This window comes from Pleurodeles waltl, chromosome 3_1 (assembly GCF_031143425.1).
Source record: "Pleurodeles waltl isolate 20211129_DDA chromosome 3_1, aPleWal1.hap1.20221129, whole genome shotgun sequence".
Lineage (NCBI taxonomy): Eukaryota > Metazoa > Chordata > Amphibia > Caudata > Salamandridae > Pleurodeles > Pleurodeles waltl.
Genome location: NC_090440.1, coordinates 1,168,328,052 through 1,168,346,198, shown reverse-complemented (window position 1 = coordinate 1,168,346,198; position 18,147 = coordinate 1,168,328,052). Strand labels below are relative to the sequence as shown.

Sequence of the window (18,147 nt, the reverse complement as noted above, 5' to 3'; positions counted from 1 at the left end):
ACTTCAGATACTGCTTCTGCAGGCCTGCCTCTTCTATGGTTAGCCTCATTCAAATACTTCTTCTTCCTATCTGTACATACTACCATCAACCTACCACTAAGAATAATTCCTTCTTCTGGCTTCTATTACTGATAGTCTGCTTCAGACACTTCTTCTCTGTCTCTATTTCCATCATCCTGTCTTAGAGAATGCTTCCCCTCTGTTTCTTGCCACCAGCCCACCTCAAAGAATACTTCCTCTTGCCCTCTGGTATGCAGCAGAAAAATCATTCTCCAGTATGCCTCTGCTATTCAGAGCTTGTCTTAGCTACTGCTTGTTTTTAAGCAGCCTCCTGTACCTCTAGCCCATCTTACTGACCTTAAAGCCTGCTACCTCAGGTCTACTTCGACTCCTACTTCCACATTCTACAAACTTGATCTTGCTTGTTTGCAAAGTGTCCTAAGATTTCCAATCTGAGTGAGCTGACTTGAGCTTACTTTGTCTATGCTACTTCATTTAGCGCCCACCATCTCCCATCAGCCTGTGCTCTCTTTTAGCTGCATTTTCCACCTCAGATACTTTCAAATATACTGTTTTCTCTGTACTTCTGTTTACTTATGGAGAGTCTTTTAAATTTTCCTAGCTAGTTCTAAACCTCATGATGCATCTCTCCCTGCTAGTATTTTCCAGTAAAAAGACTCCTTCAACTTCTCCAGCATAGCCCTTTGTTTCCCAGCAATAGACACTAGTCCTTTTAAGGCCTTATACAGTCAAGCGATAGGAAGTCTTACAGTGTATGGAACTGATTCACGAAGAAAGTTATAAGTCTGCTCCCATCGATTTGTGCCTTCTGCTTGAGGGTGCACATTTACTACATTTTAGTATTCATCAATATTCTCATAGCATGTGCAGAAAGCTGCTATACACATGGGTTTTCAAGCGTACTAAAGGAAAAGCCAGTTCACTCTTTGCATGGGCTTCCCATTGTATAGCACAGAAGTCTGCGCTGGGGGAATAGCACACTTTTTATTCCCCAAAAGGAAAACATTCTTCCCAATGGAGAAAGGCCTTCTTAAAATGTGGGAATAATATTTTTCCCTTCCCATTCTGCAAGGTGCATAACCCCAGCCATTGTCTTTAGTGACCTCAGATCATTTGCAGGATGCAAATGAATGGATCAGAGTTTAGGAATACTCACAAACATACGTTCCCAAACTTCCAAGGCCTCTGCTGCAAAAGCACACTTTTTATTCTCCGCATGGAAAACATTCTTCCCAAAGGAGAAATAAACCCACGTTCCCAAGCTTCCAAGGCAGGCCATAGCTTGGAACACCCATTTTCCACGCCATGATTTGGATTTCCAAGTGTGGATTTCTCTAAAGTCTCAGTTGAGATCAAACAATTATGCTCACCAGAAGTCCCTTTTATCTCATATTTAAAACTGAATTTACCTTTGAGAATTGGGCCCATGTTCTCTAAAATAAATATGAATGCAGATGATCTGAATGAAGCCATTTGACTACTGTTCATGCCTAATTCCTAACTTGGTGGAACCTGAAGATAGCATCCGTCTCTAGAAAATGCTCTAATCTCTTCTTAACTTCTAAGCATAAATCCACATACTTTTTAATTTACACCATTCACTTACCTCTACACTCTCTTCAGGAAGTGCTGTGAAGGTTCATACCCACTGCTGGTTATCATGAGTAATCCTGCAGACCTCACTTCCCACTCAGAGTGGTATTGAGGTGCTGAGAAAGAAAGAGGGCAAAGCTGAGGCTTTGAGGTCTGTAAGGCTTTGAGAGCACATATGTAATACTCAAGAAGTGGTTCGTTGAAACTTGCAACACACTAACTACTGTGTTACCTAAGCTGAACTGGCCTGCATTACTGAGTTTTTTATGTAACTTGTGTTGGCTCAGTTTTCGTTACTATATGCCTGACAGAGACTGGACATGATCAGACTATATCGGTGCCTCTGAGTAAACCTTCAGGTATCTCATATTGGAAATTCTTCCAGTCTCTGCTTGTTTGCAAAATCTCCGTCAGCTGTTACACTATCAACAAATGTTTTACTTGCCCAGAGGCGAAGTATTAAAAGGTATGACTATTGATGCAATGCGACGAGTACAGCCCCAACCCACCACTTTGCAGTAATCTGGTCTGTATGGGAAGACATTTCATGTGGGTAGCATTGCGTTAAGTCTGCAATCAACTCCAGGTGCATGGCTGTCTAAATGCATTTACTCAACATTGTCCAAACGTCGTGACAGGGTTACGAAAATTATTTTAACCAGTTGTGCATAACTGAACATGTGCAAAACATTGCCACGTCATGGTTGGAGAATATATTAGTAATTGGCCGGGCTGTGTCAGGGAAGAGTAATAATGAATCTATCCGCTCAGCATCGGCGGAGTTCATTATTCCTGTTTTCTTTCTGTCCAGAAAATAAAAATTGAGTATAATGTTTTTCCCTCCCCAAGATATCTCAGTATTTTACTCAGAAATGCATTTATTTGTAAACAACACATTCTTAATTGGATCACTGTCATTTGCAAGACGGCAGTAAGTTAGATATCTGGGCAACGAGTTCTTAAAAAATCCACGATGGCGGTGATAGAGGGTACGTGGGACTATTTAAGTACAGCATAATGATTACAATCTTACAATCCACATTACACACATTTTTTACATTGTTTACAATTTCCGGCATAGCATAGGGAGATAAGGTCACCAGCTCAGAACCACAGAATGTTTACCAAGTGTCAACATCAAGACCAGGGCGTGGGTCTTGGGAGTCTCCGGTCAACAGCTACGTTACTGGCCGTCACCCCCGTCCTGTACTCCTTCCTGGGAAGCCTGCGACTGCAGAGCTGTGTGTGGAAGTATTTTCAGCCATTCCTTTGCCACGTCAGTCCAAGTAAAATTGCAGTATGTTGAAGGGGGCTGTCTTTGATTGGTTCAACGACATTAGTACGTTGGTTATGTTGTTCGTCAGCACTGAAGACCACACAAGTGCCATCTTCAGATGAATACAAGACGATGTGTTTACAGCTTAAAAGGGGACATGGCTAGTCCTGAGCGTCAACGTCATTTCTTTGTATTGCATTCACTTTGCTGGTCCAAAAATATTGCATCACTGTCGACAGCATACAGTGTTATATGGTTTTAATAATTTGCTGTGCTGTCCTTTTCATTTCGGTTTGCGTCTTGAGTGCTCTTTACCCTCACTTCCTGTATGAGACCAAAATGTTTTGTGTTTTGTGTTTTTGAAGTTTTTTTTTCAAATTCCCATTTACTGCTTGATAAGGCTAGTAATCTATACGATTCTAGTATAAACTATCGTTTCCTGTATCCCCGCACATACTCTCACACACTCAGTGGCGCTGGGACTAGTGTTGCGGGAGGTGTTGTAGCCCCTCCATGAACCTTGAAAGAGGTTAGATGGAGAATGAATAATAAAGGGGCTCTTCAAATTTTTTTATTCTGGTAGCATCTGTCGTGTTTTCAAATACAGACCGTCACATATCTCGGGATCTTTAGTGAAGTGACCTTTTTGGCTAGCACCTCACTCTAAAAATGGTTCCAGCACCACTACTCGTACAATTTAGAGATGTGTATTTATGCTGAAGTTGTATAAAGCAATGCATGCAAACTTTAAGTCACTTCAGTATAGCGGAGTGTTCAACAGAGTTTTGAGAAAGGAACTACTGGGAAAGGGGATGAGTTCCATTCGGATCCCAAGTAGGATCACCTGTCCATTGGTATTTAGCCACTGATCCCTAACTTTTGTGATATTCACTTGAAAGACCAGTGTTGCCTTTAGCCTCTACGTAGGCCATAATCAGTGGCACAACACTCAAAGTAACTACGATGGAGTGATTTGAAAACTCATGGTTGGATTAATTGTGTGTGATATAGAGAAACTTGTAATTGATTTTCACACTAAACAGGTTCCGGCAGGTTGGTCATTTTCAAGGCTATTTCATCATGGGTACACCCTGGTAGGTTCAAATACATTATGGCTGCCTTCGATTTGTATCCTTTGTAGCCTGTCAGTAATGTTGGTGCCTTCACACTAAACATAGCATGTTCTGGAATTTACTGGTAATTTTGGAGAAGGTAAGGTCTTTATCACACCTGTTAATTAGCGGGTGTGGTAAACATTGCATCATTTGCACTTGTGGTTCCTGAGAAAGAACATGTTTTGCACAGAGGGGTGTTAAATATTGGGGGAATCATAAAAAGGGCCTAAGTGCATCTAATCCAGGGCTGCCATCTACCTCACTCTGTAGTCACCCTTGAGTAGCATGAGGATTTTCTAAGACAAAGGCGTGGTGCACTAAAGTATTGTTTGGGGGGTGAGTATTATATCATTATTGAACAGTACTTCCACATCTCTTATGTTTTGTGAGGTGGGTGTGAGCATTTACAACCTAAGAAGCCAGTGTAGTGGTAGTATTAATAACATGCTTCTTGTAGTACCAGCAATAGTATACATTTGTTGGATTTGTTTATGCTGAGGTGTTTCACGGTTATTAAGTTGAACCTATAGTCGATTTAAACCAGATGTTTGCTGAGTTTTCCAACTCATTTTCTAACTGGAAGTGAATCTGAGTGCTGCCAGTGTATATTTGAAGGTGCGCCTAATACTATTTGTTGCAAACTGGATGTCTGGTTGGCAGAGGTATGCACCCTGTCCAAGCAGGAGCCACAATTCTAGTCAGGCTAAGTCAGATACACACGAGAAGCTATCCTGTGCTCATCCTCTAATATCTTGGCACAAAGCAGTCAGGCTTAACTTAAGAGGCAATGTGTAAAGTATTTGTAAAACACTTCAAACAGTAAACCAGTGAAAATACCCCACAATCACAGGCCCTACTGCCTCTGCCAACCAAACGTGATACAAGGTGAATGATCGGCCTGGGCCCCTGGGGGACTCTGCCCATGTAGCGGCAGCATTGGGCCTTCAGGAGTCCACAATGTGGGCCACAATCGCTAAGTGGTAAACCCGGCCACATTGGGGCTCCCGCCAACCAACCAGGCGTGCATAGTACAGAGGTGAGCAGCGGGGGCACAAACTGTTGGATGTGGCACCCTCGTTCAGCATCATAGCTGGACATCCAGGGGCCTTCTCAGGTCTCACCTCTGGGCTTGTGGGAGAACTGAGGCCCCTGTTCCCCCTTGGACCTGTGTGGTCTCTACTACTAGCCACAGGCTGACTGCTGCTGGGATTATCTCACATTGCTGCAAATTTTGGCCATATCAATTACATTTCGGGCCTTGGTCTGGCTGCTGTGTCCCCTGTGTGCCCCTCACTGCTAGTGCTGTAACACAAGGTGCCTCGTTGCGCTGCCTGCTGACCCTTCGATCTGCTTTGCGTGGTGTGTGCCCTGTATATTCTTGACTCCTGCTGCAGACTCAACACTATTGGTCGCAATGAGCAAGGCAGATAAAGCCCAGCCAAAGCTGCAGTTTGAGTCGCAAAAGACCCTGGCCCCCCCAGGAAGGCGCAGTAGTGCCTAAGGTGGAACCTGATACCTCTGGGTCAGAGATGGACATGGAATTGTGCCAGATCTTGGCCGCTATGCAGCTTAGTCTTACTAATATTGATGGTCAGATAGATGCTGTTTCCCATCAGATAGACAGGATGTCGGAGCTCATTGAAAAACATGCAGAGAATCTAGATATGGTAGAGCAGCGGGTGTCAGAGGCAGAAGATGAGCAGATTTCTGCTTCGGGGACACAAAAACAGCTAGAAAAGGCACTTTCAGACTTGGTAGCTCGCTCTCATCAAAACAATCTTTGAATTGCAGGCCTTGCAAAATCCACAAATGTTGGTAACATGGAGGCATTCATGGAATAACTACTCATTGATCTGATGGGGTGAGATATATTTTCTGACATTTGTGTAGCAGAGCACACCCACCGTTCTCTTGCTCCTTGTTCAGTACTGGGGGCCAGACCCCACCCAATTATTGCAAGACTGCTCAACTACCATGACCGCAGATTCACAAATCTAACTTGTACATCATCTTCCATTATTTTGAAACAGCAATGCTGCTACCGGCAGCACTAAATCACTGCATCCTTGCACAATTCTAATCTACATTGACAACTTTTTGCTTAGACAGGTGATTTCACTGAAGGCTCGCCCAGCTGCATCTGTTGCTGTTGACTCAATGCTGAGTTTAGTCTGCTCTGACCTGTGTAGGACCACTATGGACAGACATTGGAAGCTCTATCAACTAATCGATCCACTAAAGGCTGTTAGGCCGCTAGTATTTTTACAGGAACCTACCAGGTTAAAAATCATCAAAGCTAGTCTCATGCAGATGTGTGGCACAGAGCAGGATACATAAAGTTTAAGAAACCGTATCATAGAATTAATATGTTGATATGTTTTCCCATGTCTTAATTACTATTTAAGCTTTTCTTGATGTGTATCTACATTTTTTCTTCTTTTTTTCCCTTCACTTACCTCTCTCTTTAGCTAGTAACGTTTTGATGGTTGGCAGGATAAGGGGGACAATTGGGGGAGGGGAGTCTCTCAGGGCTGTCATGGTCATTGGCAGCCAAGGGGAGGGGGATGACTCCTTTTATCAGCTACAAGGGGGGGGGATTCAGGAGGGTGGTTCTATTTCATAGGTCTGTAATTACACTTTTTGTCACAGTTGGAGCTGTTATGATGAGGGGGGAAAATAAGTCAGATAATCAATGGTCACTTTACGATTTGATGTCTGTATGTTACAATGCAAAGTGGGATTTAGGGTTCAGGATGGTACACCTAAAGTTGATGAGATGGGGTATTTCAGATAGGTGGGTTTAAATGTATGTTCTGGAATGTTTCTGGACTAAATTCATCTACCAAATGTCAATTAAGCCGGAAAGAGATAAAAATGTTGAAAAGCTACATTTACTACCTCTAACTGAGACTCACCTTGCCTATAAGGATTGCTTACTGCTAAAGTATCTCAGGTATAACATGATTGTATGCACATCTCAATCTGTTTCCATTCATGGGATAGCCATCTTGGCGGGCAAGAACCTAGAATATAGGATTTCAAAAACAGCTGTGGATCCCAGGTGTTGGTGGCTGATTATCCAGTTGTTACTGTACGGCCAGAGGTACAAGTTGTGTACAGTTTATGGGCCAAATGTGTATGAACCAGGGGGTTTTGACTTGCTTTGTCTTGAACTACTTGACTGGTCTTGGGAAAAGCTGGTAATGGGTGACTTTAACTGTGTTATCAACTATAGTATCGTTTTCACCAAACACCATGCTTCTCCTTACATGGTGAAAACAAGGGCTTCAATTCTCAAACTAATCTATCTACATGAAGATTCAATATTGTTATACCAAGGCACACCATACAAGTCCATTCCTTGTTGTTGTTGCAATCACAGTTCCAACTCAAGGTGAGTATATGGTAGAGATTTTTATTCAAGGCTGTGGGATGGACATACAAAAACAAATATAGATATATATCCATAATCAAATCACCAGGCAATAAACAGGGAATCTACATCTCATGAATCTCTCAATACAGAGACCTGTACCGGACATGCTGCAAAAAGTGTAACCTGTGTACATTGTAACGTGACACAACAGTGGATACATGAAATAACACGTGAACTAAGTCAACAGTTACTGTGACACTTTTTGCAGCATGTCCATTTGTATGTCCCTCCCACAGCCTTGAAAAAGTCTTGTTGACGAAACACGCGTTGGCTGTTGTATCTCTGGATTCATGGTGGCTGTTACTTCCCTGAATTGTTTTGATGAATAAATATCTCTACCATAAACTAATGGAACTGTGATTGCTACAGCAACAAGGAATGAAATTGTATGGTGTGCCTTGGTATAACAATATTGAATCTTCATGTGTTGATTGATTTTTCAACATCGTGACTTATGGAAGGCTCACTGTAAGAAGTTTGGCAAGTCATTGCAGGTACGGCATCTCCCCCAGTAGTTTGGGATGCAACAAAGGATTTTACAAGGGGTATCACGCTACAGTTCGCACACACGTTGCTTTGTCAGTCAATTATACTGTTTGAGACTTGCAGGCCCATGAGATAGCAACTGGGGGGCCCAATCAACAGACCTTATACTTTCACTTAATTGAAAAAATTGCCACTCTTCGGATGAGCTCTGAAAGAGAAAGGTTGCGGCTAGCTTTTGTAGTAATCTGCTCTTCAATATGAGTACCGAGAGAAGGTGGGATGTGTACTTGCGCACCAAGGGCAGATTTATGCTTTTTGCCGCAAACCTGCGTTAGCGCAGGTTTGCAGCAAAAAGTGTAGCGCTGGCTAATGCCAATCCTAGACACCGGCCTGGCACTATACTTAAGGAATGGGGCAAGCCGGCACTAAGGCCCTGTTATCTTTCTTTGAAAGGATGCAAACAGGACCTGTGAGGCGTAGGGGGAACTGGGGCTTGTGCGCCAAATTATGGCGCTACAGTGTTTAGAGGCAAAAATATTGCCTCTAAGCAGTGTAGTGCCATTTTCTGGCTCACAAGCCCCATAGACATGGCTCATGTCTTAGTAAAGACAGGAGCCATGCCTACCACCCCAATGGCCATGCCCAAGGGACAAATATCCCCTGGGCATGGCCATTGGGGCCAGCACCGTGCAGGGTCCCCAAGTCTGGGCCCCCGAGCGGTGTTGGACAGAAAAAAAAAATACATACCCTGACTTACCTTCGGATGGTTGCCCCATCTGTGGGTGCCCTCCTGGTGTGGGTAGGGGAAAGTGGGGGGGTGTCCCTGGGGACAGGGAAGGGCACCGGTGGGCAATTTCCATGGTCCCTGACCATGGAAATCTGCCTCCAGGTCCCCTTACGCCTGCCCATACCCAGGCATTAAATAATGGTAAGCAGGCTTAGCTCCATTATTTAAGGCCCTCCTCCTCCTGTGCATGATTTTTGCACAGGAGGATAAATAAGGTGCTAGGGCCTTTGAGGCATTTTTTGCCCGGGAATGCCTACCTTGCATCTCATTGAAGCAATGTAGTTTTCCGCAGGCAAAAAATGTTGTTAACTCCAATATAAATATGGAGTTAAGTTTGCGCCGGATTTGCGTAAAAAAAGAATGACGCAAATCCGGCGCAAACAGAGTATAAATATGGGCCCAAATCTCTGACAGGAATTTAGGGGTGACATTCAGTCAATTAAAGGTAGCAATGGTTCAGTATATACTCATCCCCTGGCTATAGAGGAACAGCTATTTATAATTTATATGACAAAGCATTTTATCAGGAACTCTACAATCAGCCCCAAGTTTATAATGTGCCAGGGTTTATGCATTATCTTCAGGGTTGTAGAATGCCACATTTGGGGAGTCTCAGGCCTCTGCCCTTCAGATTGATATCACTGTCAGTGAAACTGAGGCAGATCTCCTTGCTTTACCCTCAGGGAAAGTGACTGGAGAAGTCACTATCTGGCTAGAATTCTATAAAGTATTTAAGTATATAATTACCCTCCTTTTTAGTGTTCTTCATCATATTGAGGCTGGAGGAAAAGTGCCCTGCTCTTGGACTATGACTAATATCATAGTTTAAAAACCATCAGAGATATGAGGCTCATATCACCCAATGTCTCTCATCAATGCTGATGCAAAGGTATTTGTAAAGTTCTTAGCACTCCGAATTACTCCTCTCCTGTCAGACCTTGTCTCGCAACAACAGCATGGCTTAATTCCTGGTTGGGATACTACTTGGCATGCCATTACTGCTGTTGCTGCATTTGATGTAGGAGAAAAATCTGGCTTAAGGATGGGAATGATACTTTTAGATGCAGAAAAGGCATTTGATTGTGTTGTATGGGGCTGCCCATGGGCAACAATGGCAGCCTTTGGCATCAGAGATTGCTTCTGTGAGTTGGTACAATTATTATATAGGAATCCTAGAGCTCAATTAGCCCATGTGGGGATATCACCTACACCCTTTCAGATTTATTGCAGCACTTGGCAGGGGTGCCTTATTTGCAATCCCTGCACCGGAATGACTGGATCATGACTGGATCTGGCCTATGATTTGTTACGGTGATTTACTCAAAATGACAGCATATGCTGATGAGGTTACTATCTATTCTTCCAACTCATCAGTTGCGCTAGATCTCATTGTCGAGGAGACCAATAGATTCAGAATATTCTCTGGCTACAAGGTGAATATAGTTAAAACCCCAGTTCTCCTTAATTTTAAATCTGAAGTCCTGATTCCCGGGGTGAGTCCATCAGCCACGTACCTTGGGGTTCAGTTAAGTACACAGGTGGGAAAAAATGTTAAATTTAAGTATGAGCCTCTTTTACTTTCAGTTATCAATAAACTATGGCTCTCGAATAAGCTACTGCTTATTATTATAGGTCGATGTAATATCATCAAAATTAATTTTCTGCCAAAAGTTTTATATCTGTTTCAGGCTATTCCCCCCGGATTCCAAATTCTTTTTTTAAACAATTGGAAGGTGCTATAGGTTGCTTCATTTGGGGCTACATGCAGGCTAGATGTGCCATACAGTTTATACAATTTCCAAATGGGCAAGGTGGGCTGCAGCTTCCTGATTTTAAGCTTTATTTTTGGGCTGCATTTGCTGGACGTCTTTGAAATTTGCTTACAATTGGTGACCCAGACCCCTCGATTTTCAGTTACCGCTTTGTGTTAGGGCCTGATTACAAGCTGTTTCTTTACTGACTTGGGGATCCTAACTATTTTAAATACATTAGATTTAAGTTTATTAGGGATATTGTTAGTATATGGTGGGAGATTTCTGTTAAACACTTTTTCCCATTGATACATTTGAATACGCCTTTGTGGGATAATCTAATGTCCCCGGTCATATTCCATGACATGTTGATCATGGCCGTGTTCAATAAGAGCCTGTAATGTTTGCTCTTACATTGTTTGTAACTCACCAGTAACTGTCATGCCATTCTGTTCTGTTTGTTTGTTCCACAAAATGAAAATAAAGTTTAAAAAAGTACATGTACTGTCTTCTACATACATGGCACCTTGCCCTGTCCATCATATAGGGCCTAACATAGGGGTGACATATGTATCAAAAAGGGAAGATTTAGTCCTGGCAAGAGGTTAACTTGTCAGGTTCTCATTTCAAACTGCACACAGAGGCCCTGAAATGGCAGGCTTATGACATGGTTAATGGACTACTCATGTGGGTGGCACAATCAGTGCTGCAGTCCCCGTATTAGCATTTAATTTACAGGCCCTGTGCACATGTAGTGTACACTACTAGGGACTTATATTTAAATGAAATATGCCAATTGGGTATGAGCCAATGTTACCATGTATTAGAGGAGCGAGCACAAGCACTTTTGCTCTGGTTATCAGTTGTTAAATACAAAGAGTCCTAAAACCAGCATAACGAGGTCAGAAAATGGAGGGAGGCAGGCAAAAAGTAAGGGGGAAGACCACCCTAAATCTGTCAGGTCTAACACTGTTTTAACATTCAAATCCAATCCCAATCTATGACATATGTTGCACAAAGATATTGAACAGCAGGGCGCGGTATCTGTGGCATTAAGCAAGACACTGTGTACGTTGATGATTCCATTGAAAAAATCTGAACTTTTCGGGTGTATTTGAGTGAAAGGGATCTACTACAGGGCACATCTGGAAGGCAGCACACACTTTGAGCCTTTTCAGCAGTATTCCCCAATCCACAGAGTCAAAGACTTCTGAGAAGCCTATTGATACAATAAAAGCTTTCTTGCTTTCAAGCAGGAAGATGATGGTCTCCTTTCTGTTTTTTGCTTCGGTGGATCCATCCCGACTTTCTAGCATGACTCCTAACTGATGATCCTGAAAGAGAATGGTTATTTCTCCCAATTGTTTTAGCTGTAGTGTTCCTCTTTCCATTTTTTAGAAATGGAAACATTGGTGCCGAGATGAAAGATGGCAGGATATTTTGGTCTGCCAGTGGCCTCTTCCTGAGTGCCTTGCAGAGGATATGCTTGTAGGAGCCAGGAATGTATTTCTTCCATAATTCGAATTCTTATGTTGGTTATATTCCACATACATTTCAAACTTAAATGATATTGTACACTCTAATAATTAGAATTTGCCTTCTTCTGATATGTGAGTGGGTGCGAACAAACCTCAGACAACCATGATAACTTTAGGGTCTGCTGCATCTCATCCATATGTCAAAATTATTTTTTAAAGATTATTTTTTATATTTTTCTCTTGACTTCATAATTTTCTTAAAATTAATTTAGTCCCTTAAAGAGAACTCGATATATAAACAGTATTAATTGCTACGTTCACAGTTTTATCTACAACATACATTTATTTATGTGGCCTCTGCATATCACTTCAGTGAATGTAGTGATGTAATTGTATTGTTTATCATTTTCTTACACGGCTTAACTTCACCACACACACATTCAAAACGTATTGGGTCTGACACAAACATAATAACCATTTGTGACATGTTTCATAAAGTATAAATAACCTACATATCCTAGTCTGTATTTAAATATGCCATGTATATAAAGTAATCCTGCCCTATTAATCTATATTGAGGGTTCTTTGGGTAATGGTAATACATTTGCAAACGTCAAGCAGCAGTGAAATAAATGCTATTGCACCATGATACACACATTATGCATCACGTTGCATCTAGAGAAAAATGGTACGCTTCCAAATGGTTGACCTTTGTCACCCTAACCTCAGGAATGAATGTATTCCTGAAAATGATATTATCTTATGACATTTCACATTTGTATGTTTAGTGCTACTCTGCCATTAGTATGGCCGTGCTGCTCTGTTGGATTCGGGTATCTTCATGCACTGGCCAGACTGTTTTCTGTTTGAGTATAAGCATCATTAGCGTACTTTTGGTTAATGTTTTATGAATATGTTTGGTTATACTATGATGTGTGCAGTTGGAGATTTATACCAAATTGCTGACTAAAATGCAACCTATCAAGGTTTGTGAGTCAAATATTACCAGTGATTACAAACATTACTGTTCAGAATGCCACTGTTAGGTCAACCTTTGGGTCATGAAATATATATCTGTTGCACATAAAATTCAGTCTGCTGGCTTTTCATAAAAAAGAACCATCTTCCAAGCCATCTGGATTTGTTTTCACGAATAAGCCATTACAATGACACAACAATTTTCAAAATCTAAGCCAGGCCCTTAACTTCGCTTTGTCTCTGGTAAACTTTTGCTAGTTACAAAATTCAGGTGAGCTAAACAGGGTGGCAAGTCCTAAAGAACCCTCTGACTGATACTGTGGCTTACAGTCACCTTTTGCACGAAAACACAATCAATTCTTTTTAAGTTTACAAACAAACTGGAAAGATCTGGCTCTTCCATCAATGTCTCTAAACCTACTAGCTGTGTGCGGTTTCCATTGTTGTATGGACATCATTATTAGCGAGGTGAATAGAAGCTGTCATTGGGTGAATGATGCACTCTACAAACCACCTCCAAGGTAGACAGAATTAAAAATCTTTTGCACTATCTACATGGCCTCTTGGATAGCCCGGCTACCTTCTTAACCGGACCAGCTTCTACAATGTGATGTGTCTGTACTTTACAGAACCCCTAAAAACCCTACTGGATGAGGGTCATTAGAGGTTAAATATACATATTAATGAAGATGGGTGACTGCAAAAGCCTTAGATTCTCCATCATAACATGATCTGAAAATGAAGAATTGGTATTAACAGTAACATGAGGACATTCAAGGAGATAGACCAGACCTTAAAAATGAGTGGCTTTGTGGTATTATTGGTATTTGTTGTACATGTGAGAATTAGATGCTGATGATGAGGTGGTTCACTTTTGGACAGGCTAGCGCCTCTCCGGAAGGACTGTGGTCAGGTGAAGAGGAGAATCAGTGGATTTTACCAGTGGCTGGATTAGTGTCACCATAGTGTGATTTGGACTGCTGTTCACAAGACTCTTAATGTGTGTTTTGTGGATTGACGTGGAAAGGGTTTGTCATGAGCTGATGCAACTATGAACAAACAGATAGGAGCAATGCAAGTGCAGATATGAGTAGAGGGGTGTTCAAAGCTTATATGCACTAAGGTGAGATTTCGTTGACAGGTATCATTGGCATGCTCTGGTCCGCAAGTCAATATTTTTCAATAATTGGTACCTTTTTAGGTCGAGTCTAGTAGACTGAGCATAGAGTGTCTGTTGCGATGCATATTGTGGCTTACCAAGGACATAGAGGGGATGTGAGTTGTTTACCATTGGTTAGATTTCCTGCAAGCCTCATCTGCTTGCTTCTTATTCATGTCTCAGCTTGTCATTCTTGTGGTTGTCCCTCCCATGAAGCAGTGCCTTTTTACTGTTGCTTTGATTGGCTTGCACGGTTGGCTTTTCTAGCACTTATTTTTTTCTTCTCTGGTAAGTACTCCATGAGCGTGCATATGTTTTTGAACTATTGAGCATGTGTCCTTCTCTCCCCCTGCACTCCGTGTGCTTCTCTCTTTTGCACTCATCTGTGTATTTCTCCCCATGGTCACCACTCCCCAAGTGTTGCTTCCTCCTACTTGATTCCTCTGTGTTGCTTTTGCGTCCACCCCATGCTGCTTTTCCATCTCTCCTGCCCTCTTCTGTGTTGCTTTGCCCTATCCCGTTTTGCTTTTGTTTGTCCTCTGCCATCCTCAATTTTGTTATGGCTTCCTGGCTTTCTCCATGTTGCTTTCGTTCCACACCCCATTGCTTCCTATCCAACCCCCTTTCTTGCTTCAAATAAAAAGAAAACATGTTTTGAACATTTTACGTTTTTAAAATGTTATTTACCGATCCAACAAGGAGTGGTGACTATAATGAAAAAAAAAGCACTCGTGTAATTTTCTAGCTGCACGCGTGCATGGTGCCTGCACCTAAAAAATTATGTGCCGCTTGTATAAAATGTTCTTTTGAACGATATACAATGCCTATAGGTCACAAAGACGAGACCTATTGACTCTGCCAATGCTTGTTGTATATCTGCTTGTGTGCACTGAAAGAGGAGTTTCTTTGTTCAGTCTGGAGTCTCACAAAGGGTTTGTGTAAGGAGCTATGTCGTTATTGAACTGTTCTATTCACCACAGATTAAATGTCCTAACATGCACTGTTTCCTGCAGTCTTTTAACCCTATACCCTCCTTCGTTCTGACAGGACCTGTGTGGCTCCACTACCTGTGACACTCTAGGAATGGCAGATGTTGGCACTATGTGTGATCCGAAGCGTAGTTGCTCTGTGATTGAGGATGATGGGCTGCCCTCCGCTTTCACAACAGCGCATGAGTTGGGTAAGTCACAACGGATGCATGTGGCGAGGAGCACCTTTGAGAAATATGCCTGTCTACAAATCTAGAACGTGACTGGAAAGTGTACATATCTTGTAGCCAGGTCTAGAGTGAGGAATGTCAGGACGTGAGAACCAAGCCCATCTGTGAAGTGAGATTTCCATCCCAATGTACCGAGCATTTATAGGCGTGAAACGTACTTCACAGAATTAATTTGGATACCAGACTGAAACTAAGGAGTTCAATTGGAGTTTGGTGAATCAACCATCAATCTAGTGGGGGCATTGTCGCTTTAATGATAGTGGTGGGCAGTTCACCAAATATAAACTTCTGTGGTAGAGTGGCCAGGCCTTTTCACTTCCAGCGATTTACAAAGGAATTGCAGAATCTGCTACGGATTAAATTCAGCGTCATCTATTAACTTCCAGGCTCAACTTTTCTGATCGCTCCTTGCACGTGTTGCACCGCTTGCTGCATCCTTCCTTACTCTTTCCCTCCAACTCAGGACCTTTTGCTGCCCTCATAGACCTTATGGATTCTGGAACTTTACTGTGTAAATGAGGAAGGAACGGTGGCCAGGGAAGGAGCACATTTCCAGAACCTAAATTCACAATGTTCCTGACATTTTAGGAAGTTTTCTTCCAGGGGTATTTTCTCACATTTCTCTGCCACGGTAGTCTCACATTGAAGGAAAACTAGTGGAAATTACATCACAAAGACTGTTCTAAAATTAGCATTTCTTTGTATGCTTCTTCATCCAGTATACTAAGTGCTAAATGAAAGTTCACCATAATGGTTAGGATTACTCCTTTCACCAACTCAAAATGGGCAGGACTCTCCTTTGCTCTGTTCAAAGACTTGAGGGTATATGGGGTTTCTGGTTGGCTAGGGTATGCAACTTAGCCAGGCAGAACCCACTACTCCAGTCAGGGCAAGTAAGTTACACATGAAATATCACCTACCTTCACCCCCTGGAAGCTTGACACAGAGCAGTCAAGCTGATCCCCAGATGCAATGTGTGTAATGTTGCGCAACACACTCACACCAGTGACACAATAAATAGACCACAAAAGAGACCCCAGTCTATATTGAATGTATCAGAGACCAGATCGACATAAGGTATAAATATTGCATATAATACAAAGACTGAGATAATAGTCAGGGATTTGCAATACAACACCAGGGCATGAAATGCATCAGATTATAAAAAAACACGAGTTACCGCATGTGTGCGAGAATGCAAATCAAGATATGAAAATGTGCATGAATTACCAAATGTTGTCATGAATCACCAATATTAGATAATTTGCTGGTAGTATATCATTCAGTAACCCAGCGCATACACCATCATGACATCCTAGCGCACAGCATACCTGTGCTCCAATTACACCTACTATTGTAATCAGGCCCAGAGCGTAGGCACAGAGACACCTGCATGCCTCTTACACATAATATGGTCATTTCCGGATCCTGATAAGGGGGCCTCCATCAAGGACCCCCCCCCTATAATGCCACCACCAAAGAACACTTGTCCCCAAGGTATGTGCCCATGCGGGGTAGGGTGGGTGGCACCCATAACAAGATTTTGCGGGGAGGCCTCAGTGGACCTCCCCACATGTAGATCAGGTCATTTTCAGCTGCATTGCGGGGAGACCTCGGTCCATCTCCTGCGCACTCTGGACTGATGCAGCTGCCTGAGAGCACTGTGCAGCTGTTGGAACCAGCGTAGCCTCCCTCTCCTAGAATGGACTGGGCTGCACATGAAGGTATGCTGGAAAGGGGCACCTTCTTGCCAGTCCCCCATTACAGTACCTGGTGGGTGGAGGTGGTCTCCGTGACCTTGGGGAATCTCCTCAAAGTGGAGAAAGTCTAGACGGCACACAACCGCAATGGCAGCTCTGCGCAAGTCCTTGCTGTTTCTGGCAACAGACCAGGTCACTTTAGAATCTGTTTTCACTACCATTCCAAACATGCCAAACATGCCTGCGCTACTCCTTTCAGATCAGAAATTACCACTTAAAACTATATAGGGAAATTCCCAATGCTAACCTATGAGAGGATCAGCCTTCACAGTAGTGAAAAACTAAATAGACTGTTTGTCACTGATGACGCAGAAAAGAAAGACTAACATATATTCATAAATCATATAACCAAGATCGTATAATGTAGTGTGATTTTAGTAAAGAAAATAATGAACGAGGGAAATTGTGCCCTCGGGGTAGTTTGCCATTATTATAAACAAGCCTAATTAATCATGAAGAATTGACAAATGTAGTAATCCGTCATAATTGCAAATGTGTTTTATGATTTTCTTGATTGAAACTGTTTTATGCTTAGCTTAAATTTAGTAGAGGCTTTGGCCTAGTCGCCTGGTCTCAAATTCAACTGCGTGGTTTTACTTTTAAAAGAACATTATTCTGTATTTTTCCAGTAGAGATGACTAATACACTTATCTCCAAGGTTTTGTGCTAGGCCGGTTGCATCCCTTTTGATGCAAGGTCAGTCTCTGCAGGTGAGGACAATAAAAGTACTGATATCGAAATATTTGGCAAACTTTGTTGCAACTTGTGTTTTAAGGCTCCAAGGACAATGTATGCATAAATGAGTACTAGGAGAAAGACACTATTCATTGGTCAAATTGAAGCCACCCTATGAACACTCCAATGGAAGACCCTGAAGTATTTGGAATGTTTCTAACTTAAACCCACTGGACAAAGAGAAGTCAGCCATTTTTCCTTGATGCCATCTTTGAAGCCGAATGCCAGACGCCATCTTGGATGACATCTTGATGCCCTTTTCTCTATTCCAGAGAAAGAGACTTTAAGAATTCTCACCCTAGAGACTTTAACTTTAATTTGCCCTGTCTTGCCCATGCAGTAACTTTGCCCCA

The 18,147-nt window shown here is 42.3% G+C and overlaps 1 protein-coding gene across 1 annotated transcript in view; it reads left to right on the top strand.

Moving 5' to 3' along the window:
- ADAMTS15 (ADAM metallopeptidase with thrombospondin type 1 motif 15) overlaps positions 1–18,147 on the top strand; it is a 266,466-nt gene that overhangs the window by 133,405 nt on the left and 114,914 nt on the right. Inside the window, exon 2 of the mRNA XM_069224462.1 lies at positions 15,128–15,260. Coding sequence (XP_069080563.1) covers positions 15,128–15,260 — 133 coding nt within the window. The remainder of the gene's footprint in view (positions 1–15,127; positions 15,261–18,147) is intronic.